Consider the following 26783-nt stretch of genomic DNA (forward strand, 5'->3'; position numbering starts at 1 on the left):
CAGAGGAAGTGCTTAGCTAAGAGAAAAGAGATTTACTTGTCAAATCCTTTCTCTCAGAGAGCACAACTCAATGGATTCTTACATGACATGTTATTTTCCAGTAGTGCTGAGTGTGTTTTCTTACTTCTCTTTGGGGTCCAATTTCTAGTTCTGAAGTTACTCATGAATTAGTGTAGTACTTATAACAGTTGCACATAGTGGCTGAGGAATATTTTGTAGGATTAAACAATTTATATTATTCTTAAAGTTTTATATTTGTAGGAATATATATATTTATTAGTCAGGGTTCTCAAGAGAAATAGAACCAACAGAAGAATATATATATATATATATATATAAATACATATGCATATACAGTATATACAATATATATAAATATATATATTATATATAAGGAATTAACTCACACAACTGTGGGAGCTGGCAAGGCTGAATGTCATAGGGCAGGCTGTTGCAAAGTGGAAACTCCTATAAAGATGGTGCTGAAGTCCTTAGCCCAAATTCCCCAGGAGAAGCTGGCTGGCTGGAAATCCTGGCAAGAGCCAATGTGGCAGTTGAAGCAGAAATTCTTCTTCTGAGCTTGGAAATTCTCTGTTCTGGCTTTTAAGACCCCTAGTTGATTAGTTAAGGAGATGTCCCACATTGCTGAGGGCAATCTCCTTTGTTCATTGTAGATGCAATCAACTGACTGTAAATGCGGTCAACTGATTAGCCTACCTATGAAAAAAACCCCAGAGTAACAAGCTGGCCAGCGCTTGACCACACAATTGAACACGTAACTTAGTGGAGTTGATACATGAAATTAACCATCACAATACATGATATATGATGTTGATTCTTTTTATTGACAACTAGATGGACATTGAACACTAGAATTGCAACTAGTTTCATTTTTATAAAAATATTTCATAAAATTCCAAAACATTTTAATAAAATGTTCAGCTCTTGAGTAGGAACTCTGTCTTCTTCGAGTCTCTCTCCTGGAAGAACAGAATACTGGATCTGAGTGGCCTGAGTTCTTAGCAGCCCTGATTGAAAATCATCTCGGGACTTTATTCCTTTCCTTTCCTTTTCTTACAAATTTCTTTCAAACTTTATTCCTTTCCTTTTCTTACAAATTTCTTGTCTTCTTTCTCATCCTAGAGTGTGAGCTGTAAGAAGCTTAAGTCCCTGATCGGAGGTGAGGGGTCTAAGTGGGCTGCACCTGTGATTTTCTGCAGGGTTCTCTCCATGTGGATTTGGAGAGTGGTAGATGGATAGGGTAGGGGTGAAGGAAAGTCCTGGATTTGTTGCACCTTCCTGCCAGAATCTTGGGATCATGTTGTCCTGGCTGGCTAGCACTTTGAATTGTTTTCTCCAGAGCCCTTAGGGGTTGTAGGGCTGGAAAGTCTGTCTTCAGAGCCAGAATTTGCAGCAGTTCCCTCTCAAGGGTCTCCCTTCCCTCTCAGGAGGCTGGAGGAAGTAGTGAGACTGGATGGAGACAGGGGTCCTCTGCCCATTCTTCTCCTAGTTACTCCGTACATCATTAGAGACCTGGCTGTCTCCAATCTCAGAAAAGAAAGGAGAAGAGCTGAATCCAGGAACTAGGCCTGGGGCTGGTGAGGAATGCTGGCAGACAGAGGGAGAGGTGTGAATAGGAAGAGGTCAGCCAGGGGAACACAGAGGATCTGAGCTGAGAACTAAATCCAGCAGGAAAACAACAGCCTGTCCTTCGGATCTTCCTGGATCAGAATGAATGAGCCACACATCACAGGTTCTAGTGGCGGGCAGCGTGGGTGCAATTGAAAAAGCACTGGACTTGGGGATTTTTAACCTGCATTTGAATTCTGGTGCCACCCCTAAGGAACTACGTGATGTTGGGCAAATGACTTCTCTGAGCCTCAGTTTCCCCTTCAGCAATATTAGCACAGTGTTTAGATTCTGATAGACTCAGTCCTAACACCTGCATGACCTTGGACAAGTTATTTCACCTCTGAGACTCAATCACCTCATCTGTAATACAGAGGCACTAATTCCTTAGAGCTGTTGTGAAGATTAAACAGGATATTTGATGTGAAGTATATTCCATTAATAATGGAGAATCGTAGAATAACAGGGAGTTTGGGGTAGGACTACATGGGCCCCAAGCGGCAAAACTGCTCTGAGGCCCTAGTCCTCATCTTCACAGGGTTCTTATGTGGCTCCGATGAGATAAGGAAAGCGTTTTTACAGCTCTGTGCAAATGTGAAGGATTAGCTCTTTCTCTAACAAATGCTGAATAAGTACTGAATTTAAAAAAGAGGGTGAAGGAAGGAATGAGAATCTTAGGGGGAGTAGCAAAAAAGGTTGAAGAATCCGCTCACCTCCACTTGACAGAGGTGAGGGCCTGGGGGCGGGAGAACGGTAGGGGCATTGTGAGGAAGGGGAAAAGGAGTCCATTGCTGTCAACCCCCAGAAAGGCCTGGGAGGTCTTGTCTGGTGAGGAAGAAAAGAGGGAGTCTCTCAAGTCCCAGCTGCCCTCATGTCTCCCTCCATGACCCCAACTACCTCGTGATCTACAAAGCATAGCTCTTAGCTTTGTACCAAGAAATTCTGCCTTCCAATGCCCCCTACCTGGCAGCTACAGAGCAGATTAAAATATGCTCAGGGTTAGAGTCCAAAGGGAAGAAGGAAGCTCAGCTGCCCCCCTAAAAAAGGATGGCTTGCCCCTCCTCATCCCTCCCCAGCCAGGGGAGCATCCCTCCAACCAGTCTCCTCGCCCGTGGCGTGCCCTCCACTACCCTCTGATCAGTCTGAGCCAGGACATGGTGCCAGGACCAGGGCTCTGCCAGTCCTGGCTCTGCTGAGAGGCTGCCACCAAGTGCCTTTTCCTTGGGAGCTTACCCCATAGGATGTGCCAGGGGAATGTTTGCACAGATTAGTGCTCCTGGGGTGGGACAGCAGCAGCAGGTGGCAGGAACAGAGCAGAGGAGGGAACTGAGCTCAAGGAGCCTTTGAGAGGAGCCCAAGGACAAAGTCTCTCTCTTCTAGGCTCCCACCTCAGGAACGAGGAGGTTAGGGACTTCTCCAAAGCCCCCTGCCTCAGTGTCACCTCTCAGTGACCCACTAATGCTCCATGGATTATTTTATTTGACCAACTGTTGTAGCAATTATGGTAACATCACAGTTTGACTAATTCCTCATTCAGATGTACAATAAATTTAGAGGGTAGGGGAAGGGATGCAGAGCCAGGACAGAAAAAGATGAAGAGACAGTTATAGAATCCAAGGAAAAAGGAGGTAAAAAAGGGGAAAGGAAGTTATCACAAGAGGAAATCTATAATCTCTGGGGGAGGCAAGAGTGCCCTAAATTAAATACTCACATTAGGTAAAGTCAGGTTGGGGATTTTTAAATCCGCATTTGTTAAGTCAGGTCTGGAAGGTGAGGAAATTACACAACCAGCATAAGAACAGACAAGCCAGACGCTTCTAAGATGGGCTGGACAGTAAACGCCAACCGGCGGAGGCATGGAAATGCCGGAGGCAGGGAGAAGCCGGATGCTTGCTGGCTCTCCCTCACCCCCTGCCCAAGCCTCGGAGTGAGACGGGGCATAAGCAAGGCAGGTGGATGATGTGTTACCATGTGGTTTGGCCCGCAAGTATCCTCAAGGTTGGCTCTTCCGCTTGGGCTGGTCCTGGCCCAAGTTTGGGCAGCTCTAACTCATCTGGTTCCTTGACCTCACAGTTCGTGCCAGTGAGAAACCGGCATCCGGTCTATGTCTGCATTCTGGATAAATTCAAAGATGAATTTCACCTGGGTTTCGTAAGCTTGCACTGAGATTTTCTCGTTGATTCCGTGAATGCTAAGGGAACCAAAGATGATGCATGTTAGGGAGGAGAGGAGAGGGCCAACTGCTGTAGCACAAATGTTACTGCAGAGCCCCCCCCTCCTCCCTGTCTCCCACCCCCCCAACTTCCGCATCCCTTGAAGCCTCTGGTCTTTGACCTTCCAGAGCAGGAAGTGAGCAAGGTGAGAGAGACCATTTGTAAAAAGTGAGGTTCTATGCAGCATGCCTTTTAAGGATCCATGCTCATGGCTAAGAATGATGGGGTGGATAATGAAATCAACCCCTGGGTAGTTCAAAATCATCTTCTGATGTGGAATCCATTCCATAATTGCCCCTCTGGGAGATCTGTCTTCCTAATTCTCTTTCTCTTAGGTCAGTGTCCCTAGTCGGACTTATTATTTTTTTTTGTATTTTAAAGATTTATTTATTTATTTTTCTCCCCTTCCCCCTCAGTTGTCTGCTCTCTGTGTCCATTCACTGTGTGTTCTTCTGCGGGAATCTGTCTCTTTTTGTTGTATCATCTTGCCGTGTCAGCTCTCTGTGTGTGCGGCGCCACCCTGGGCAGGCTGCACTTTTTTCGCCCTGGGTGGCTCTCCTTACAGGGTGCACTCCTTGCACGTGGGGCTCCCCTATGCAGGGGACACCCCTGTGTGGCATGGCACTCCTTGCACGCATCAACACTGCACATGGGTAGGCTCATCACATGGGTCAGGAGGCCCTGGGTTTGAACCTTGGACTTCCCATGTGGTAGGCGGATGCCCTATCTGTTGGGCCAAATCTGCTTCCTGTAAGCCAGCTCCTTATCCCCCAACTTACTAGGGGTTTAAGCAGGTAGGAAGGACCCACTGCTCAGGATACCTATCCACTTCTCTGCTTCACTTAGCCACTTACTCTCAGATTTCATGCCCACAGCCTGCCTCCCTACAACAATAACCATACCACACATGTAACCTCACAGATTAAATAAAGAATAGCTACTCATCCCCCATTAAAAAAATCAAACCAAGCAAGAAAGTTGTTCTTAGGCTCTGTAGCAGTTTGATATAGTTATAAATTCCAAAATAGATAATGGATTATGTTTGTCATCTGGTCTGTACCTGAGCATGATTAAGTTATGATTAGGGCTTTGACTGGGCCACATCATTAGGGTGTTGAGACCCCAACCCTTGGTGGGTGGGAACTCACAGATAAAAGGCATGGCAAGGTACAGAGTTGGAGGCATTTTGATGTTGGAGTTTTGATTTGGAGTTTGATGCTGGAGTCTTGAGCTGGGGCCCCAGGAAGTAAGCACACAGAGGAAAGAAAAACAAGCCCTGGGAAGAGAGGACCTTAACCAGGAGAAGAACACAGAGGAATGGAGACAGCTCTTTAGACATGGCAGAAACCCCGGGGAGGGAGAAACAGAACCGTTCAGCTGAGAGTCTACAGCTGACCTTGTGGAGAAAACAGAGGACCTGAGCCCAGAGAAAAGCAAGACTTGGGAAGAGAGGAACCCAGGAAGCCTGAACCCTGGTAGACATTGCTAGCCATCTTCCTCCAATATGTGGAAATAGACTTTGGTGAGGAAAATAACTTTGCTTTATGGCCTGGTATCTGTAAGCTCCTACCCCAAATAAATACCCTTTATAAAAGCCAGCAGGCTTCTGATATTTTGCATCAGCACCCCTTTGGCTGACTAATACAGGCTCATATTCAAATAATTTCATTTTCAACTGCTGGCAATTGACCCTGGTGGGGAAAATAGGTCTGGATGTGGTAAGGAGCAGATAGGGAAAGGGAAATCACCTCTTTGGATTTAAAATTTGCTTAAGAATCCACACAATGGTAATTCACACAGAGCAGTTAAAATTACTGTTCATGCCCTGGGTTTTCAGAGTGTATTTCCTTCTGAGAATTCAAAGCACTTGCTCACTTTGGATGCCATGTGTGTCTGCATTTCTCTGACTACTAAACAAGAGCTCTGAGGAGTCTCTTCATTTTATAGATGGTGAAAATGAGGCCCAGAGGGAGGAAGGGCTGGGATCAGCACCCAAGGATACTAATTCTACCAGGTTCTTACCAATCACCTGGCTATCTCCATCACTGAAAAATGGAGTGTGTGGGGCAACTGCTACAAATTCTGGGGAGTGGCAAGACTGGTAATGAGAACAGCTGGCAACCAGTTTCTAAAATATCTCCATTTTGGGAAGTGGATTTGGCTCAAGTGATAGAGCATCGACCTACCATATGGGCGGTCCTGGGTTCAAACCCAGGGCCTCCTGACCCATGTGATGAGCTGGCCCACGCACAGTGCTGATGCGCGCGAGGAGTGCAAGGCCATGCAGGGGTTTCCCCTGCATAGGGGAGCCCCATGCGCAAGGAGTGCGCCCCGTAAGTAGAGCCACCCCGTGTGAAAAAAGCACAGCCTGCCCAGGAGTGGTGCCACACACAGGGAGAGCTGACCCAGCAAGGTGATGCAACAAAAAAGAGACACAGATTCCTGGTGCTGCTGACAAGAATGCAAGCAGACACAGAAGAACACACAGCAAATGCACACAGAGAACAGACAAGTGTGGGGTGGGGGAAGGGGAGAGAAAAAAAATCTTAAAAAAAAAACAACTTCATTTTAGTTTGTGCAAGTCACAGCTTTCCCTCATTCTGTGGACTGTGAGGAGAATCAGGTGGGAAAAGGGACAGGTCAGATGTGTCTCCTCTCTTTCTACTGCTGCTCAAACCTGCTCCACTCACCTGCTGAAGCTTTGAGGCTGGAGGTAGACGGGGTTGAACTGGTAGATGCCAGCAGAGAGGTTCACAAAGTGTCGGCTGTCTGTGTTGGCAATACAAATGCCTGGAAAGGGAAGACCAAGAGGAGTGGGGCTTCAGGTGAGGGACCCAGCCGTGGAAGGGGCAAGAGATGGGCTGGCTGAGAAATGAGGATCCCTGGGCCACTACAGAGCAATGCTTGTGTCCCCTAAAGAGCCCATGGCTATGAAGTGTTGTCCTCCTGGCTACCCATTGTCAAAACCTCACCAAAATACCATTTCACCCAGGAACATGGAACCCCTTTCCAAGCATCAGTGAGCTATCCCATCGGGAAATATGCCTTGAGTGGCCCAAAGCCAACTTCCTCTCTCCATGATGGCCAGGGTGGCCAGCAACTTCATTTCACACTCATAGGCACAGTCATTTCCTATGTTAGAGGCCAGTAGTCTAGATATAATTTCTTTATTACCTGGTCTTTATTCTCCACAACCCTAGGTCACCCTCTGGGGAACTTTACTGCTGTAAAATGCAATCCTTTAAAGTACAACACTATTTCCTGTTATTCTCATCCTTTTTAACTACTTTATTTATTTTTAAAGAAGTTTTAGATCACAGAAAAGTTACATAAAAAATATAGGGGGGGGAAGCGGACTTGGCCCAGGGTTAGGGCGTCCGTCTACCACATGGGAGGTCCGCGGTTCAAACCCCGGGCCTCCTTGACCCGTGTGGAGCTGGCCCATGCGCAGTGCTGATGTGCGCAAGGAGTGCTGTGCCATGCAGGGGTGTCCGCCGCATAGGGGAGCTCCACGTGCAAGAAATGCTCCCCGTAAGGAGAGCCGCCCAGCGCAAAAGAAAGTGCAGCCTGCCCAGGAATGGCGCCGCACACACGGAGAGCTGACACAACAAGATGACACAACAAAAAGAAACACAGATTCCGTGCCACTGACAACAACAGAAGCGGACAAAGAAGAAGATGAAGCAAATAGATAGAGAACAGACACATGGGGCGGGAGGGGGGGGGGAGAGGAGAGAAATAAATAAATAAATCTTAAAAAAAAAAAAAATAGGGGGAAGCAGATTTGGCCCAGTGGATAGGGCGTCCGCCTACCATATGGGAGGTCTGCGGTTCAAACCCCGGGCCTCCTTGATCCGTGTGGAGCTGGCCCACGCGCAGTGCTGATGTGCACAAGGAGTGCCGTGCCATGCAGGGGTGTCCCCCGCGTAGGGGAGCCCCACGCGCAAGGAGTGTGCCCTGTAAGGAGAGCCGCCCTGTATGAAAAAAGTGCAGCGTGCCCAGGAGTGGCGCTGCACACATGGAAGCTGATGCAGTAAGATGATGCAAGAAAGAGACACAGATTCCCGTGCCCTAATAGGGATAGAAGCAGTCACAGAAGAACACACAGCAAATGGACACAGCAAGCAGACAACTGGCGGGGGGCGGGGTGGAGAAAAAAATATATAGGGAATTCCCATATACCCCACTCCCCTCCCCTCTCACATTTTCCCCTATTTATTCTCATCCTTGAAAGGATGATTCTGTCTTCCTAGAGTCAAATCTCAGGTTTGGAAAGTCCCAGGACTCACTCTCTCCTGGCTCCCACTCCCCAGTTGGCAGCGGGTCACCCATCTCCCCATCTGGGGTTGGGATCTTGGGAAAAGATACTTTGGAGCATCAATTCAAGTATAGTTGGATTATATGAGATGGTAATTTGTGTTTTGTTCTATTTCCCTTTCTTCGTTTCAAACAAGTAGTCAGGCCCTTCACAATTCCTGGTTTGGAGATTTCTGCCCATCCTTTTTCTCTGTGAAATCCTAACTCTGCTGATAGGATTAGGACCAGTGCCTCAGAAAGGAGGGAGTGGGATAAGGAGTCTTTGAGGGCCAAGAGAAGAGAATCTGGGGACTGTGGGGGCCACAGCCCCTGGGTGGTGGGGACCCAGGCCCCGCTCTGTGGTAGGGCTTTGAGGAGGGCGCAGGACTTCAGAGGGAATGGCTGCCTGGTAAGCTCAGGGAGGTGGGGCCTTAGGTCTAGAGTAAATATCCCACTTCCCAGACAGGCCAGGGAATCAGAGGAAGCCTCCAACCTGAAGCAACCTTGTGCCTGGGGCATGGATGTCTTAAAGGCTACCATGAGGACTGATGACCACTGGCCGAAGAACTTTCTGATGCTACGTTGCTGCATAAGACCCCAAGCACTCGATTCAAGGGTGTGGTGCTGGGAAGCCTCAATAATGTCTGAGATGGAATTTCCTGAGGAGTGGGGGCTTACAGCCCAGTTTAAGTTTATTGAAAAAAAAAAAAAAGCTGAGCCCCATACGATGACATGCATGTTTGTTTTGTAAGTTCACAACTTTTACTATCTACTTACTGTTTATGTATGTGCATGTATGTATGATACACTCAATAAAATTTTATAAAACATATATATAACAATTTAAAAGAGGCTTCATTTTGCACACTTGAGTTTGTGGATGCAAATTTTTACTGTAAACTCCCTAAGTGTCCATGCCTAGCACAGGGCCAGATCCCAAGTAGGAGCTCAGGAAATGTTGGGGGGAATCAATGATTCAACCTGGATTAAAGGCAAATGGACAGCAGGGCTTACCTACTCACACCATAGACAAGAGATTTGCACACTGTGTTCAGCCAGCATCTGTGTCAGAATTCTCCCTGTAGATTCCAGGACCCTATCTTGGATTTCCTTAGTCAGAATCTCTGGGAGTGGGGCCAGGAAATATACATTTAACAAGTTCCCTAGCTGATGCTTTCCCATTCTTAAATTCGAGATCCACCATCTACACATTAAAGATGTGGAAAGTTTGCTGGAAGACTGCGCAAGGGGCTTAGAGGTAGTACGGTTGAGACTGGTCTGTGCTGGGAACCGTGGATGGCGTTAATTAAAATAGTTTGGGCTGGAGGCTTTTCTGGGCTGAGAAGTCTAAGTCCTGCTGCTGAGCTGTAATCCCAGGATGGATCTGAACTAGAATCTGGGGGAACCTGACCCTCTCTGTGGCTTCTCCAGTAAAGAGGGGTAGTTCAGGCCAATTCTCCCCTCCATGCCAGGGTGACTGGGCCAGATTAAGCCAGGGCCCAGGGTTGACTGACCTAGTTTATTGTTTCTGCTCCTTTCCTGTTTGCTGTCTCACTTCCACTCCAGGGGAAAATACAGCTCCAGTCCCATCAGGAGGGGAAGAAGCCAGCTGTTGCCAGGCTCAACAGCTGGGATGGGGGTGGGGCAGCGGACATTGGATAGGAAGCAGCCGCCTCCCCCACCTCCCTCCTGTCACAGCTGATGAAGTCATTACCTGGGACAACAATATTGATTTCCGGGAAGACGGACTGTATGGTCCGGCGGAGCAGCTGGTAGCCCAGGGCCTGGTCATCAGAGGGGCTGATGGGCAAGGGGTCAAATGCATTCAACACGTGGTACTGCACTCGGTCATCAGCCACAATGTTCTTGATGAGTTCTAGCACCTCCGGGGTGGAAACAAAGGCAGTTAAGTTTCTGACTGATTTGCTATCCAAGTTACCATATGAATTTTCCCGATTTTTCTTCAGTAAGACAGAGCTCTGGAGTTTACAGAAGTGACTAGTAGTTTTTGCCCTGGGACCTCAGTTTCAGCTCACTGGCTGTAGGAGATATGAGCAGGATCTTCTTGGAAAGTAATCTATAGCATGATAGATTTAGGTTAAATGTTTGGAAGGCCTGCTTTATAGCCAGGATTGAAGTGGGGAATTGGAAAATCAGGAAATCAGGAGTCTTTCCCTTTGGGATATGAGCCCCGGGCCAGCTGATTGAGCACAGAAGGAAGGGATGAAAGCCAGCCACTTATAGTGGTGTGACCTTGCACAAGTTTCTTAACCTCTCTTTGCTTCATCGTGCTCATCTGTAAAATGTGGATAAGAGCACCACCTACCTCATGCGGTTGTGGTGAGCATGAGTTGAGTTAATATATATACCAGCCTCTGGCCAATGCCTGGCTCATTGACCTCTCCTTTGTCTATCTCCTGTAGTCATTACAGCACATTTCCACAATTTTAGCACTGCCCAAGGCATCATATCTCAAGGTTATCCATTAAGTGAGGCTCCTTGAAATGTTTAAACCATTAGTTGTTCTCTAATTGTGTTTTTATTTTTAGGTATTGGGGCTGGGGATTGAACTGTGACCTTGCATATGGGAAGCTGGCACTCAACCACTGAGCCACATTGACTCCCCTGAGTTGATTTTTTGTTTGTTTGTTTGCTTGTTTTTTTGTTTTTAGGAGGCACCAGGGACTGAACCCTGGACCTCTCGTGTGGGAAGCAGGTGCTCAACCTCTTGAGCTCCATCCACTCCTCTCTAATTGTTTTGTGTCTAGGTATATTTTCCTAAATTTGCTGAGGGTAAGGACAATGGATACTTAAAACTTGGTAAGGTCTTAGGGGTAGCAAGTCCAGCTTCCATCTTGCTGTAGGATTGCTCACTTGAGCACCCAACCTCTGCTCAGACACTTCTAGTGGCAGGAAGTTCACCATCACATAACATATGCCATTCTATTTTTGAGCAACTCGGTTACGAATGCCTTTTTTATAATGAAGTGAGATAGGGCTTCCTGGAACATCTAGAACCCCCCTCCTGTTTTTCTTTTTCTTTTTAATATTGTGTATACTTGACAGGATACAATAGGGTACAAGACACACTGTAAACACTCTGAATCTCACCTCTGTCGGAATTAGGCACTGTTCCCTGCCTGTGCTCTTGAGGTCTGGATTGCCGTTCCCCCAGGTCTTTGTTCCTTCTCAGGTCCCTATGTCAATGCCACCTCAGAGAGGCCTTCGCTGACCACTGTGTCCAAAGTAGCTCCTATGTCTACCCACACCCTCCTTCTGTGATAGATCATCTTCTTACATCTTTATGATACTTACCATTTAGAAAATCACCTTGTTCATTTATTTGATTACTTGCTTATTGTTCTCTTCCCCATTAGAATGTAAGTACCATTAAAAAGGTATCTTGTCTGTCTTGTTCATCTTTATCCTAAGTGCCTAGAAGACTGTCTAGCCCACATTAGCCCCTTGATAAACACCTCATGAAGGAAGGAAGGAAGAAAAGAAGAAAAGAAAGAAGGAAGGAATCTTCTCTACAACATTCTGGATAGCCTCTGATCCACCCAGTTTGGTGATAAGGAGCTCATTACCATCCAAGGCAACAAATTCTGAAATTCTCCCTGAAGTGGAGGCTCTCTGAAACATCTCCTGTTAGCCTTATTTCTGTTCCTTGAGAACCCGTCAACAAATCTTCCTTTCTGCATGGCAGCCTATTGAGTTTCTGAAGGCTCTTACTCCCCATGTGCTGGAGACCTAGCTATACCTTGAACATGGGAGAGACCCACTAAGAAGGGAGGAAGACGACTCTGGGAGCTGTCTGTGCTCCTGTAGGGTCCAGCCCAAAACTCTGCACCTGACCAGCAGGGAATGCCCCTGTCACATGGAGCTGGGGCACAAGGGAGGGGAGTAGTACAAATGGCCCTGTGAGCTTTCTGAATGATGGAAGCCTTCCATTCCTCACTGGGGCCTAGGGATTCCAGGGATTTCATCTGGCAGACTGGGAAGGAAGGCCACAGTCACAGGGGAATAGAGGGGAGGGAAGAAGGCCAGAACCTGGTGAGATGAAAGCCCCAGCTGCGTGGAAAACAGCCCTTGGAAAGGGCATGGAGTTGGAATGAGGCTGGAAAAAAACTGGTGGAAAGAAGCTCAACAAGGGGAATTCAGTAATTTCCTGGTCCCATGAACCCCCAGCGAGAGGACAAAGGTTGTCTCTCGATGAAAAGTAGTGGACTCCCGAGCTCCCATGGGTCCCAGCTCCCCACTGAATGCTGGGTGACTCTGGGCAGGCAGTTAACTTGTTACCCACTCTGCAATGAGGAGAGGTGAGGACAAATGGAATCCTCCATGGAAAAGAACTTAGGGAGAAAAGACCCCTGGAGCCTAAGTATGGCTGATCCTTGTGCCAGAGACTCAGGAAACACCACCTGGCCCTAATCCTGTTTAATTCTGGAATGTATTATTCACCTAACAGCTTTTGGGTTGCCTTTTTTGATCATTTTATTAAAAGGATCAGATTTACCTTTTGAATTTTTCTTTAGCTCAAGCTGATGTTTAAATAAGCCTGCATTTTCTGTGGATCTCAAGCATGCTGTGCAACTTCTTCTTACCCTTTAGATCTCAGCTCAAATGTCACTTCCTTGGAGAAGGTTTGCCTGACCTGCAGACAAGGTCTGATTCCTTGTCATAGTCTCTGAGAGCACCAGGTTCCTCATTGTCATAGCACCCATCACAGTTTGTGACTGTACACTTCTTTTTGTAATTATTTAATTTTGTAATTATTTCATGGCATACCATTGTAAGGTTCTGTCCTCAACCCTCCTCTCTCCTAATTTACACATCCTTCCTACTGGGATTTTATTGACTCTAGAGATTCCAGTTATGCTGATAACACCTCAGCCTGTGTTTGCCTCATGTCCCTTTCCAGACCTGAGGTTGTATTTGTAATTGCCTATTAATATCTTATAGGCTTCTCAAACTTCTAAATCATTGTTTCTCTCCTCAAACCTGCTCTTCTTAATCTTTAGTAAAAGACATCTGCAGTTAGCCAGTTATCCAGGTTAAAAACCTTGGAGCCATCCTCCCTTTCTCTTACATATCCATTTACTACCACATCTTGTTGATTCCATCTCTTGCTGGTGGGTGCCCTCTTCCCCACCCCAAGACCATGGCCTCCGTTCAGACCTCTATATGCACTGCCTGAGATGATGCAGCCACTTCCTAAACGTCTCTCCCTACTCCAGCACTTCTGCGTTGCCTCCAGCATTATCTCTTTAAAAGCAAATCTGAGTTTACCACTCCCCTGTGTGAAGACCTCTGACAACTCTCTTCTGTTCGGACAACATATTTAAGTCCAAATGCCTTGGCATGGCAGACAAGGCCTTGCTCCCCAAACTACAAGTCCATTTCCATCTCTCATGACTTCTCAACTTATCCTAATCTTTAGCCACATGAATGTCTTCCTTCCGACGAACTTCCATTGATCCTTTAAGTCCCAGCTCAAATTTCTAGTGCTCAGAAAAGGCTTTCTTCACCCTCAGAGATAGCACCAGACCCCTCTTTGCAGTTGTCCTACAGTAATTTGTTCCTCCCTAATTGTTACGATTATAGGATAGTTTTGTAACTCAAAGCACAGACTCTGGAACAAGACTGATAGATATGTGGAGTCTTGCGAATGGTATTACTGCTCTGTGCCTCCGTGTCCTCACCTGTTAAATGAGGAGAATACAGTTTTTACCTCACAGGGTGGTTATGAGAAGTAAATGAGCATGTGTGTGTATATATACCTTAGTACAGTGTCAAACACATAGCAAGCCGTTACAGAAGTGTTTGCTATTCCAATAGTTTATTAGTATTCATCTCCCACCCCCAGATTCCAACTTACCCCAATCCAGATATCGCCTATCCTATCCAAATACCTGATGCATAGAAAGCCTTTGAAGACTACTGGTTGAACAAATGAGAGTCTGGGCCAGCCCTGGGATTGCAGCTAAGCCTGGATCCCCAGGGCTCCACCTCTCTGACATTGAATCTGTTGTGTGGCTCATAAGGTACACATACCTCCTGGACAGTCTGCGCAGGGTGAATCCGGAAGTTGACTGTGGCCTGGGCTTGTTGGGGGATGACATTCACCTACAGAGAAACCACAAACCCTGGACTGAGTCATCCTCAAGTCCCCCCAAACCAGATCCCTGCCTAGGAAAAGCCAATCATCACCAGCAGGGGCTGAGGAAGCTGATTAGATTTAAAGGTGCAGGGCCTAATTTAATTTGGTCTGCTTCTTGCCTTTTCTGGGCCCTTGACATGTGGCCATGTTCAGAGCTAGAGAGGTATGCCTACTGTGTAGGCCAGTTCTTCATCCTTCTTAGTCCTGGAGGGTCACAGAGAACTGCTCCCAAGATTGCTTTTTCTGTGACCAGGCAGACACCTCTGTGTTGGCCCTTGCTGCCCCATTGTGATTCTTTTGTGTATACTGTCTTTCCCAGGTCACCAGGGACACTTCTGCAGCCTTCAGTGTTAGTGCTGACTCAGGACAGGGCACCCTGTGCCTCTGTGTGTCCCTATCACAGTATGTTCGATCCCTAAGGGGGATGATAATGGTGGTAGTGGTGGTTTCTCATGCCCAATTGCAAAACCTGACTGTTCTTTGCCTGACCAGGAAGAAGCCAGGATTAACTGGAGAAGAGAAGCTATGGAGGAATTTTTCTCTGGAGGACACGAGCGAACAGACTACCCAACTGAGTATTTTTCTTTGAACTTTTATGGTACAAAACAACGCTAGACTAGGGACAGAAAAACTGGGCTGTTCCAAATTAGCTGTGTGATTTTGAACAATGACAACCTCTTTGGGCTTCTATTTCAACAGGCAAATGGGGACAATAATACTGATAGGGCTGGTAGGAGGATCGAATGGAATAACAGATGTGAGAGTATGTGGAAAGGTGAAAACACCATTCCAATGCAAGGACACCATACTATTAATTTGTTGACCACTATAGGCAGCTGGTGGAGACAGGTCAGGTCCAGCTAATACACTGGACATTGTCATTTATGGGGCAGGAATTAATTTGGAGGCCCCATTCACTTATTCTCAACCTGGGTTCCTCTTCAAGGTCACGTTGTAGTCTACATGAATGGGCCCTCCTGAAGTTGTGCTGGTGGTATTGGTACTAATAGAAATGACTTAATTTCCTTCAAGGTTTCAGAAAGGCTGTGACTTGGCCTTTTAAATGGAGCTGCCCCTTAGTGGCCAATCTACCTGGAAATGGACCAATTTGCTGAAAATTAATTCTTGGAATAAAAATTTATCAAAGAATTGATTCACCCAAAACTTATTTCTATAAAAGTAAATCCCATATAGAGTTTAGAGCAATTTATGTTTGCTAAGGCCACCCAATATTCAATATATTTTGGGAAATGATAATGTGACTATATTAAGTGTTATATATATCACAAATATTACAGATTTTATAAATAGATGGTGAGTTTCTCTCTTTGAACTCTGGGTGACACCAGGAGAAAAATACATTGCTCACTCATTATATTTGTTAGTGGGTAAATCTTTCAAAATATGGGAAAAAAAAAAAAAGATCCTTCGTGGCAGAAAGGCTAGAAACGTTTAGTCAACATGACCGAATTGCTAGGTTAATATAAAATATTGGTTTATAGCCTGAACATAAGTCATAAGAATTAACCCCAAATAACCCCTTTTAACACCAGTGTAACAGGTGTTTTTTGGGGTGGGGGTGGGGGTGGTAGGGTGTTGGGGTTTACAGGCCCACAGAAACTGAGGGGGCCACGTACATCCTTGCTAAAATACACATATACAAAACTTGGTCAGTAATTTCAGAAGGGTAGTAGACATAGGCCAGAACCCTGGCTCTTGAGCTCACCCAACTAATGACACAGGACAGTTCAGGACAATTATTCAAAGTGTAAGCAGAGAAGGAAGAAGGAGCTGGGAGATGAAGCCCAGAAATGGAGGAGTGAGTGGGCAGCAGAGGAAAAGGCATATGGGGGGAGTTAAGTGATGTTACCTTGACCCCTGCGTTGAACATGGTGAGTGCCGTGGTAGTCCTGACCAGGGCATTCATGATGTAATTTCTCTCCATTAACCTAAAGAGAAAGAATTAAGGTCAGAGTTAGAAAGAACTTTTTAATGGGGAGAAAGAAAGAGGGTTGGAGGATGACCCCACTTTCCAGAATCTTGGTGGCATTATAAGACTAGGAGAGATATCTTACATATGAATTAGATGAAGTGTCTCATCACTGAGAGGTGGTTAGTCAAGGAGAGGGGACTGGGGAGTGAGTAGATTTGGGGTAGGGGTGGGAGGGAGTGGGAGGGAAAGATAATACTTTACCTGCTTATAAGGGGTTGAAATAGCCACAAGTTACCCAGGACAATATTGATGGGGAAGGGAAACTGAAAGGAAAGAACCACTAGGTTAGGAGAATTATAGAGGGGTCAGCACGACAGGGTCCCTCTATCTGAGGACTGGGTCTCTCTTCCTTTCTAGATGTGCCTTTAGGGTCCTCAGCAATCAGCTAGCTCTGCCAGAAAGCAAGGCACAGGGAGGCAATTACCACCTGGCTGGGCTTGTCTGATTGGGTAGAATAATTGTTTACAGCCTCAAGGATGAGTAGGAAACAGTTTCCAAAAGCTGCCTGGGTGGATTCGATATTAGGGTCTCAGACAGGCGCCAACATCATAACCCTGGGAACAAGCCAGATCCCTCCATTTTGGCTCGGTCACTGGCTGGAATTGGGTGGAAATGGGCAGAGCACTGGTCAACAGTAGGACTCTTTTATTACTCTAAAAGTTTAGCTCTCTACTACCCTTTACCCCTCTTCCATGGTTGACCAGGAGTATATGATACTCTTCATTTTCCAGCTGCTCCATTCAACATACCTCATTTGCCAAGTGTTCTAGTGTGATCTTCAACGGCCCCTCTCCAAACATGTTAGGCATTGGTGTTTGCTCCAGTCTAGGAGAGAAAGGTTGTACTCAAGATTTACCCAAGTCCAAACAAAGGTTAACAGCCCAAGATGTCAAAACTTTCTTCTGCCTGGCAGATTTCCCATTCTAGTCCTATCACCTCTAACAATCCAGCTGCTGTAATGATAAAGCACCCGCAGGGCCATCTCTACTCCACTAGCAGGAGCACTCCCTACCCAACAAGTCTGTGTTAGGGCACCCCCTCCTGTTCCTCCTCTGGCTTCCTGTGCCTGTGCCTCCACTCTCATCGCACCTATCACACTGCAGCAGAACTGTCAGTCTCCTCTAGTAACTATTAGTTTTGTTCACCACTGTATGCCTATCATGTGGCATAAAGTCTTGCGCTTGATATGTACTAAGTTAGATATTTGTTGAATAAATACAACTCTCCTTTTCATTTCACTGATAAGAAATCACAGTCACAGTTGAGCCCTCCTGTGTCCAGACCATGCAATCTTCACCCATAGCCAGTGACCCTTATATACCTTTGTCCTCCTACCAGGTCAGGTGGAGAATTTACGAAGCTCTACTGATCATTGCCAATTTGTGATTTCTAAATGCTTCTTCAGACTCTGGACTATTCCAGCTATGTGACCTAGCTTTTATCTGCTGGTTTGCAGTCTCACCTCAGAACCTACCGGTCATAAGAAAGTAGTAAGGGATCCTCCTCTGACCTCAAGCACTGGCCTGGGTACTCATGTCTCTGTCCCTCCTTAGGCCTCCACCATGGCTTCCCAGTCCAGTTTCAGGGTAGGAAGTTTAGCCTCCTCAAACTCAAAGTGGGAAAGTGCCAGGAGTTGCTTACCGGCTGACAGCGGCTGCAAGGATGCCAATGCTTGTCTCCTCTGGAGGAGCTGAGGAGTGGCCTGGAGTCATGTTTACTTCCATCATGAGATTAATCCCACCCTTCTCTGAGACTGAAATCCTGTAGGATCAGAGATGCCCTCCTGACTTCCCCTGGCCCAGGTTCATCCCATAGGCACACAGGCCATCTGTACAGGTCTGTTGGGCTAGGATGTAAGCTTCATGCTGCTTCAAAATTTTACTCTAGAGGAGGAAGGGAAGGGGGACCCAGAACTGGCCAAGAATTGGAGTAAAGAAGGCAGAAGGGATAAAACAAAGAGTTGTCTCAGCATGGCTTACAGATACCAGGCTAGGGTCATCTCAAGTGGGGTGAGAATCCCTGCCAAGGTGGGTTTTTACTCACTGGGCAAAGGGCTTCTCGAGGTTGGGAATGAAACCATCCAAGATGAAGCCACACTCGTCCACGATAAAGGCTAGCTGGACGCCCCTTGCCTGTAGCAGAGCTGAGATCTTCTGAGCCCCATTCTTCCCTGTTATCTGTAGACAGTGAACCCAGACTTACAGTCCTTCTCAGCTACCTCCAGAGATGGCTAATGGAGAGCACATCAGCCTAGCTAGGGACTCCAGAACCTCCTTGACCACTCTCCTTCCTGAGGGGAAGGGTCCTAGACAATCCTGCCTCACAGAATCATGGAAAGTTGGAGCTAGAAGGGCCAACCCCCTTATTTCACAAATGAAGAAAGTGGGAGCCAGAAGGTGCAGTAACTTGCCCATGGTCAAAACAAGCGACATCACTGGAAATCAAAAGCAGTCATTTATCTTCCTGTTTGGTTCTCTTTCCATCACACCAGTGTTTCTTAAGGTGTGTCTCAGAACTCACCAAGGAGTTTGTTAAAAATTCAGAGCAACTGCACAGGGCCCAGGGACCTGTACTTTGGTCAAGATCCTTGGATAGTTCTGGCACTCAGACACCCACAGCAACACTTGCAAACAACCACACAGTATTACGATGACCCTAAAGCTGGGGAGTGAACTGAACTAGGGTGACGCTTGCCCAACGATGGGGCCCCAGAGATATAGGGTGAGGAGGCTCTACCTCCTCATCATGGCCCAGAACAATGAAGAAAGATCTTCGGGGGATGTAGTTCCTGATCAGCAGGAGCTTCAAGGCCTGCAGGATTGCCTGGGGGACAGAAGCACAGTGGAAAAGAAAGGCTTATTTTCTAAGTAAGTATCAGTGCAATAAAGACTTTTGGCTATCTATATCAGGGCTGGTGAACTAGGGTCTAGTAGCTTCCCTTTAAAGGGAACAAATTCAAATAGACCCAGGGGACTGGATGTGGGAAAGCAGGGCTCTGTATAAAACCTTAACCACCTGGAGAAAAACATGAACGTATGAATGTCAAAGTTGAAAGAGTCACTGGAGATCATCTAGTCCAGTCCCTATTTCACAGTTCAAAAAATCGAGGCCCAGGTAGGGAAGCAGTAAACTGATGGCTGGAATCCAGGTCTCCGACAGCCAAGATTTTTTCTACCAAAACCACCTGCCTCCCAGGGATCAGCTGGGGCACTCCCATCCTGTGTTGATCTTTAAGGCCCCAAGGCAGAGGGAACATATTGTTTCAAACCATCACAGAGTTCTTGTTGTCCAGCGTGCCCCGACCATAGATGAAGCCATCACGCTCTAGCCCGGAGAACGGGGGCACCTCCCAGCCTTCTCCAGGGGGCACCACGTCAAAGTGAGCCATCAGCATGTAGGGCTGCAAGGTGGGATCTGAGCCTTGGACAGTGAATAGGTAGCTGTACTCTCCCACGACTTCATGCTGAATAAAGCTGGTGTTGAACACTGTAGGAAAGACTAGAAGCACAGGGATGAGAAAACAGGGAAAGAAGGCCTGGTTCGACAGCTTCCTTAGGTTTACCTACCTCGGTGCTCCCCACCCTTTTCGGTTCCATTTTGTCTTAAACATTCAGCCTCTTATAAGAAGCCTTCTGGGACAAAGTCAGTCTTATTCCTGATCAGCCCAGATAATCTCTGAAATTTCTCTTCCCCATATTTTAATGCGCAATTACTTTGTAATAATAGGCGCATCACTGCCATGACAGATGGCCCTTCTTTGGAGCTGGTGTTTCTGCGTGATGGAAATGGACTCAGAGGGGATCTCTTTTCACAAGACTTGCATGCTACTTTATTGGAATTGTAGTTGGTGCTGAGTTTAAGATATATGTAGGGGATTTGAATCTCTGGACTGATAATATGACACCCAGGCCCAGAGCCTCAACAGACTTCAGCTCCTACACTTTGACTTATTGGACTTACTCCACTCAGCTAACATGGAGTTGAAGAAGGTCAACCACCACAACATGGAGCCTAGAGTGTCTACAACTAGAAGCGGGAAGAGTGCATCCAGTACCCATGTGGAATCTAAGCCCTCACTTGACATAGGTGTGCAATGGACACAACCAATCCAATGTCCACAGAGGAAATGTGAAATGGGTGTGGGAACGGTAGCCATGGGGGCTGCTGGGTGTGGGGAACGGGAGGAAGAGATGAGATGTGGAGGCGTTTTCGGGACGTGGAGTTGTCCTGGATAGTGCTTCACGGACAATTACGGGACACTGTAGATCCCCCCAGGGCCCACTGGATGGAACGTGAGAGAGTCTGGGCTATGATGTGGACCATTGACTATGGGGTGCAGTGATGCTCAGAGATGAACTTACCAGGTGCAATGGATGTATCACGATGATGGGAGAGAGTGTTGCTGTGGGGGGAGTGGGGAGCGGGGGCAGTGGGGTTGAATGGGACCTCATATATTTTTTTTAATGTAATTAAAAAATAATAATAATAAATAAATATTTAAAAAAAAAAATAGGCGCATCAAGATTCCACCATTAAAACAGACAATTCCTCAAGATCTGGCTTGGTCTCATCTGTAACAGGTTATCATAAGTACATGGTACAAGGCTATACAGACAGGGGGTGCGCTAAATTTTGAATATAGTAGGTTCCATTATCCAAAGTACTTGGAACCAGACAGGCCATATATATACGAAATAAGATATTTTTCAGGGCCCTCTAAACAAAACAACACTCCTACTGTTATATGCTGTTACATGGAGGTAAAGATTATTCCGTCTAGCACAAGGCTATATTTTTGTGTACAGGTGTGGATCTTCCAGGGTCGATTATTAAGTAACAGGTAGGATGCTTAGATACATGGGAAAAAGAACTTTTATCTTCCTCTGGGCTTTGCTGGAATAATCCACATATGCATTTATAGATACCTGAAGACCCAAAACTTGAAGAATATGCTTTTATCTTGTCAGCCAGATTATCTAGTTTACTGTCACTGTACCTTTTTATCTCCTATTATTTAGGGAAGACTTCCAGTTTGGCCTCCACTTGGCTAATGGGGATACATCCAGACCCACCTGCCCTGGAATGTTATCAAGGAGGCTACTTGCTGTGCCTAGGCCAGCTTCTTCAGCCCCTCACAACTTTGGATGGGCTGTTTTTTAAATTTGATTTAGGAAGGGGACCCTAACTACTTTCCGTGAGTTTTTTCCCAGTTGGGGGAAAATGTGATTCAAGTTTCCTTTTTCCCCTGACCCAACTTTCTCAGTTCTGTTCTTCATGGGTAGTGGGGCTGGGGGAAGAAATGGATGTGAAAGTTCAAAGTTGTTGACTGCCTAGAAGCTTAGAATGTTAGTAATGAATCTGGAATGGGGCCTGGGTGGGTAAAGTAGTCTGGAGGTGAGGATGGGAGGAGGGTGGAACATGCTTCTAGAAACTTGCACAGGTGGAAGGAATTTCCAGTTCTATCATTTGATTATATAATATTCATTAACAACAAATATTTAGTGCAAAGGTTGGGAGAGTTCTGCCTGCCTCTGCTCTAACTCCTGGGTTCTGCCTTCTATATCTCCTCACTATGCACAAAATGCAAAGGAGGCCCACGGGAATTAGATTTTCCTCTGGCTCAGTCACAAAATAAACTTCTTTACCACCTCGTAAAGGAACTATAGTTCTAGTGCTATCTCTGCCACCGCCTGCCCAGAGTTTGCAGTTCACTGTATTTGTTACCTTTTTGAATGTACTCTCCAAATTCAGCCAGGGCTGTAGTATTAGATTCCTCAGCACTGAAAGACACTGTTGGGATCTGGATGGCCCCTGTCAGAGTTAGACAGTCAGGGATGGAAGATTAAAGATGATAACAACCATTGGTCTTTTTCTATAATGCTCTGCTGTGTAAAAAGCTCTTTTGCATTCACTATCTTATTGTAGAGGGTATAACAATCCTGTGAGGTCGGAACTGTTGTTTTCCCTTATTTGAAGATGAGGAAACAAGCTTAGAGAGTTTAAGTGAGCTGCCCAAGATTGCACAGCAAGAAAGAGCAGAGTGGGGATTTAAACCCAGGTCTTCTTTGCTGTTTTAGGCTAACAAGGTTCTTATAGAAAAATAATGTACAAGATTGAGGGAAGCTACTATAAATTGCTCCTAGGCGCTCACTCTCTGCCTCTGAAACCATCACTCCCTTTGATGAATTGAACCTCCATCAGTCTCAAGGAGCCCATTGTTCTGTCTCCCTACATCAATGAAGCTTTGTGTGCTTATTCCTCATAGATGGCTTATACAGTCTCACTGATCGTCTCAGCCAAGGCCAGGTTTTTGGGCAGATAATGCCCTAGAAAGGGTGGATTTAGAAGCTCCCAAACAAGCTCTTAAGTCCTAAGATAACCTCTTTCTCCCTACTTAGAACTCTTAGTTTCAGAGTTGCCACCATTGGTTCATCCCTTTGAGTCTGGAAGGCTTTACAGGCTTCAAGGGTTCCATTATCAAATGCAAATTCCACTAGGAGGGGAAACTCAATGAATCCTGGGAGCATTTGCTTAGATTCCTATCAAAGAATGTAGTGGGCACAAATGCACCTGGGATAGCTTGATGTTGAGGAAGGGGCTCTTTCAGACAAACTTAATTCTGGCCTCAATTTTGGGAAGGATTAACTTTACATCATAGTCCACCACACAGATGGGGAAACTCAAAGAGAGGCAGAGGGAAGTGGACTTGGCCCAGTGGTTAGGGCATCCGTCTACCACATGGGAGGCTCGCGGTTCAAACCCCGGGCCTCCTTGACCCCTGTGGAGCTGGCCCACGGGCAGTGCTGATGTGTGCAAGGGAAGCCCCACGCGCAAGGAGTCCTCCCCGTAAGGAGAGCCACCCAGCGTGAAACAAAGTTCAGCCTGCCCAAGAATGGCACCAGACACATGGAGAGCTGACACGGCAAAATGGCACAACAAAAAGAAACAGATTCCTGTGCCGCTGACAACAACAAAAGTGGACAAAGAAGAACATGCAGCAAATGGACACAAGAACGGACAACTGGGGGGGGGGGGGAGGGGAGAGAAATAAATAAAAAACAAACAAACAAAACACAAAAAACAAAGAGAGGTAGATCCAGATCTGAACTCATGTTTCGTCCCTGCTCAGAATTCTAAACCATTTGCTATAAGGTCCTATTCTAGATTCTGATCTAGTTTTTGCTTTCTTTCTTTGCAAAGAGGTTCTTAAAAGCTGCTGCCCAATACCTTTCAGAGAAATATCTGTACTATGCTTGGGATAGCTCTGCCCTGCCTCTGAGACCTATAACTACAGCTCATGCACTGTTTAAAACCACCTGCCCACACGTTTATGTAGGCTGTTTCTCTTAACCCATTATTTAGTGTTGAGGAAGGATCCTATTATCTCATAGGATCTAGCAGTCAGAAACTTTCCTCCTTCCTCCTGGAAAACACAGATTCAGAAGGTGAATTCGTTTTTAGTCTTGTGTGGAAGTCTAGGGGAGAGAGGTCCTTCAATTAGGAGAAGGACTGTCCTATACCCCTTGGAACCACCAGGAACCCAGTGCCCACTTCTTGCTGTGGGGCCCTGGGGAAGATCATTTAACTGACCTAAGTTTCAATTTCCCTTCTTTGTAAAGTCTAAGATCACTTAATCTTATTTAAGATATTGCAGAGATATAACAGGCATGAAAACCTCCAAAGGTTCAAAGTGCCGTGCAGATAAAAGCTGCTGTAATATACCAGGCAAGCACGACGGTAAGGTGGGCAACGGCTATTCCAAAAAGGGAGAATTTGGAACTTTCCAGGGCTATGCAGGGGACACCGGGAGTCTCCAGAGGCCAGGCCTGGGAGAGTATGCACCTTGGAGGCAGGCAGGTGCTGGGACGCGGGCTGGGGCCGGGTTGAGGTGGGTTGCGGAGGTCGAGCTCGAGTACTTTGACCCTCTGCGGAAGGAGAGGGGAGTCACGGGTTGACCCGAGGAGAGACCCACATCTGAGCATGCGTGGGCGAAGGGGACTGAGGCTCACCCTGAAGCGCCTCTTTCATCGCGACGCGCTCCTCTTCTGTGAACTGAGAAGGAATTTGAGAAGCCCCCGGAGGCTCCTTAATCCGCGGGACCTTCGATCTGGAGACGGTGGAGAAAGCTAGCAGCAGCATAGCCGCCAGGGCCAGCACGCACACATATTTCCAAACCATGCTGCCTGAGGCCCAGCTGCCACCCGCTGCAGCACTTTGGACCTAAACGCCAAGACCGCGTCTTGGTCTTATCACTAGTCCAATTCCAGCAGACTGCTTTAGCCCCACCCCATTCCCAGAGATGGCCAATCATAGCTTTGCGGGGTTGCGGACCAACCAATCGACGGGGCGTCCCCGCCCAGCGCCGAAAGGCTTTTTGGGAGTTGTGGTTTCTACCCGGGAAGCCCGGGGCTGTAGGGCAGAGTGAGCTGACAAGTCTTCTCTGCACTTTATTTTCTGCTTTGAGATGCTCAGAACGCTTAGTGCAATAAAAACAAATCAAATTAAAGAAACAAACCCCAACAAAACAAAGCTACGAAGCTACTTCTACTTCTAGCTTCTTCTGAAGCTGAGAACTGGAGTACCATTTCCCTATATTGGGGGGCGGGGTAGGCGTGGGGTGGGGGGAACTCTTTTGCCCCATGGCTTGATTTCATCTGAAATTGGAGACGTATTGCCCCATTTATGGATTGAAATACCAGCTCAGAAGGTTTTCTCCTGTTTAGGAATTTTGCTGAAGGTGTTTTTGATACTACTCACTTTTTGCCACTCTAGGCTAAGACTAAAGGATTTTTAGAAAAGCTACTGTACAAATATTTTGAGAGAATTGTGATGTATTAACAAACTAAATATTCAACAAACCAGGATAAAAACTAAAATTCCTCAGCTATTCAGGGTAGAGGCTTATTCTCCGCCCCCCCCCCCCCCCAGGCTTATTCTTGAAATAAATCTTACCACACAAAAGTATAAAATTAGATTTCTTAGAGCCAGAAGATATCCCTTCCAGAACCCTTTATGCAATTTCATTTAGCATATCACTCACATTTTAGAATTATCCAGAAAAATTCGATAAATGCAATAGAGTCAGTAGGGCCATTTAGCTGCTCATAATCAAAGCTGCAATTTCACAGTCCTGGTGTTTGCTAAATTTGAGAAAGGACGTGCTTTGCTACTTTCACTAATAATACTTCCACTAACATAACTTTTAAAAAATGTGCAATCAAGTGTTACTTTTCAATACCATTTTAAAAAAAAGCATTATGAGGGGAAGCGGACTTGGCCCAGTGGTTAGGGCGTCTGCCTACCACATGGGAGGTCCCCGGTTCAAACCCCAGGCCTCCTTGACCTGTGTGGAGCTGGCCCATGCACAGGGCTGATGCACGCAAGGAGTGCCCTGTCATGCAGGAGTGTGCGTAGGGGAACCCCACAGGCAAGGAGTGTGCCCTATAAGGAGAGCCACCCAGTGCGAAAGGAAGTGCAGCCTGCCCAAGAATGGCACCGCACACAGAGAGAGGTGACACAACAAGATGACGCAACAAAAAGAAACACAGATTCCCGGTGCCACTGATAGGGATAGAAGCAGTCACAGAAGAACGCACAGTGAATGGACACAGAGAGCAGACAACGGGGGGGTGGGGGGGTGGGGAGAAATGAATAAATAAATCTTTTATAAAAAAGAAACATATTCTGGGTATCGGTTTCCCTTCCCTGCATGCAATGCTTCTTCCAAAACTGCCATCTGTGGGCTTACAGAATGTCCTAGCCACTGCCATGGCATTCCAGACAGCCTTGCTTCAGATCAAGGAACCAATTTCACAGCCTGGGTAGGTTTGTATATGTACATAAAATGAATATCTTTGTTTTCTTCCCTAATCTTTTCCCTTATCATATGTATGACATAAGTTTTGTTTGTTTCATGTCATAGTATTTAAGGATGTCAAGTTTAAGAGTAAATATGATCCAAGGACTTGCATCCTATTCTGGAGGGAATTAGTGCTTTTCCAGTTGTACGCAGGAGAGTTGAGTATTGTTATACTGTTAGGTGGATAACAAGGGGTGGGCGGTGATGGTTAGGCTAATGTGTCAACTCAGCCAGGAATTTGTTGGTGCCCAGTTGTTTGATCAAGGGAGCACTGGGCTAATTGTAATACAAGGGCATTTCATGGACTTTGATCATCAGTAAGTTGATTGCATAGAGGGCTGGTTACATCTACAATCAACTAAGGAGATTGCCATTGGTAATGAGTGAAGTCTCATCCAATCATTTGAAGGCCTTAAAAGGGGAAGAGATTTCAGCATTTAGAGAGAGAATTCTGATCTCTACTTCAGGTGGCCAGAGTCTCCTGGAGACTCACCAAGGACCTTCATCAGATCCCCTGGTTTGCAGTCTGCTTTGTGGAATTTGGAATTGTGCATCCCATGGTCACATGAGACAATTTTATAAAATCTCATACTATTTACAGATACCCCCCATCAGTTCTGCTTCCCTAGAGAA

At 46.4% G+C, this 26783-nt stretch overlaps 1 protein-coding gene across 1 annotated transcript; it reads right to left on the minus strand.

Annotated features, from left to right (window-relative positions):
* Positions 1-826: 826 nt before the first annotated feature.
* On the minus strand, positions 827-24586 carry PM20D1 (peptidase M20 domain containing 1). Its single transcript, XM_058275097.2, has 13 exons — positions 24301-24586; positions 22016-22102; positions 19560-19789; positions 19028-19114; positions 18335-18468; positions 17933-18052; positions 17041-17116; positions 16493-16554; positions 16169-16247; positions 14193-14264; positions 9853-10021; positions 6533-6632; positions 827-3820 (listed from the first exon to the last, which is right to left on the minus strand). The coding sequence occupies exons 1-13, from the start codon at positions 24467-24469 to the stop codon at positions 3697-3699; spliced, it is 1509 nt and encodes a 502-aa protein (XP_058131080.1). The 5' UTR covers positions 24470-24586; the 3' UTR covers positions 827-3696.
* Positions 24587-26783: the final 2197 nt, after the last annotated feature.

Source organism: Dasypus novemcinctus, chromosome 13 (genome assembly GCF_030445035.2).
Source record: "Dasypus novemcinctus isolate mDasNov1 chromosome 13, mDasNov1.1.hap2, whole genome shotgun sequence".
NCBI classification, from domain to species: Eukaryota; Metazoa; Chordata; class Mammalia; order Cingulata; family Dasypodidae; genus Dasypus; species Dasypus novemcinctus.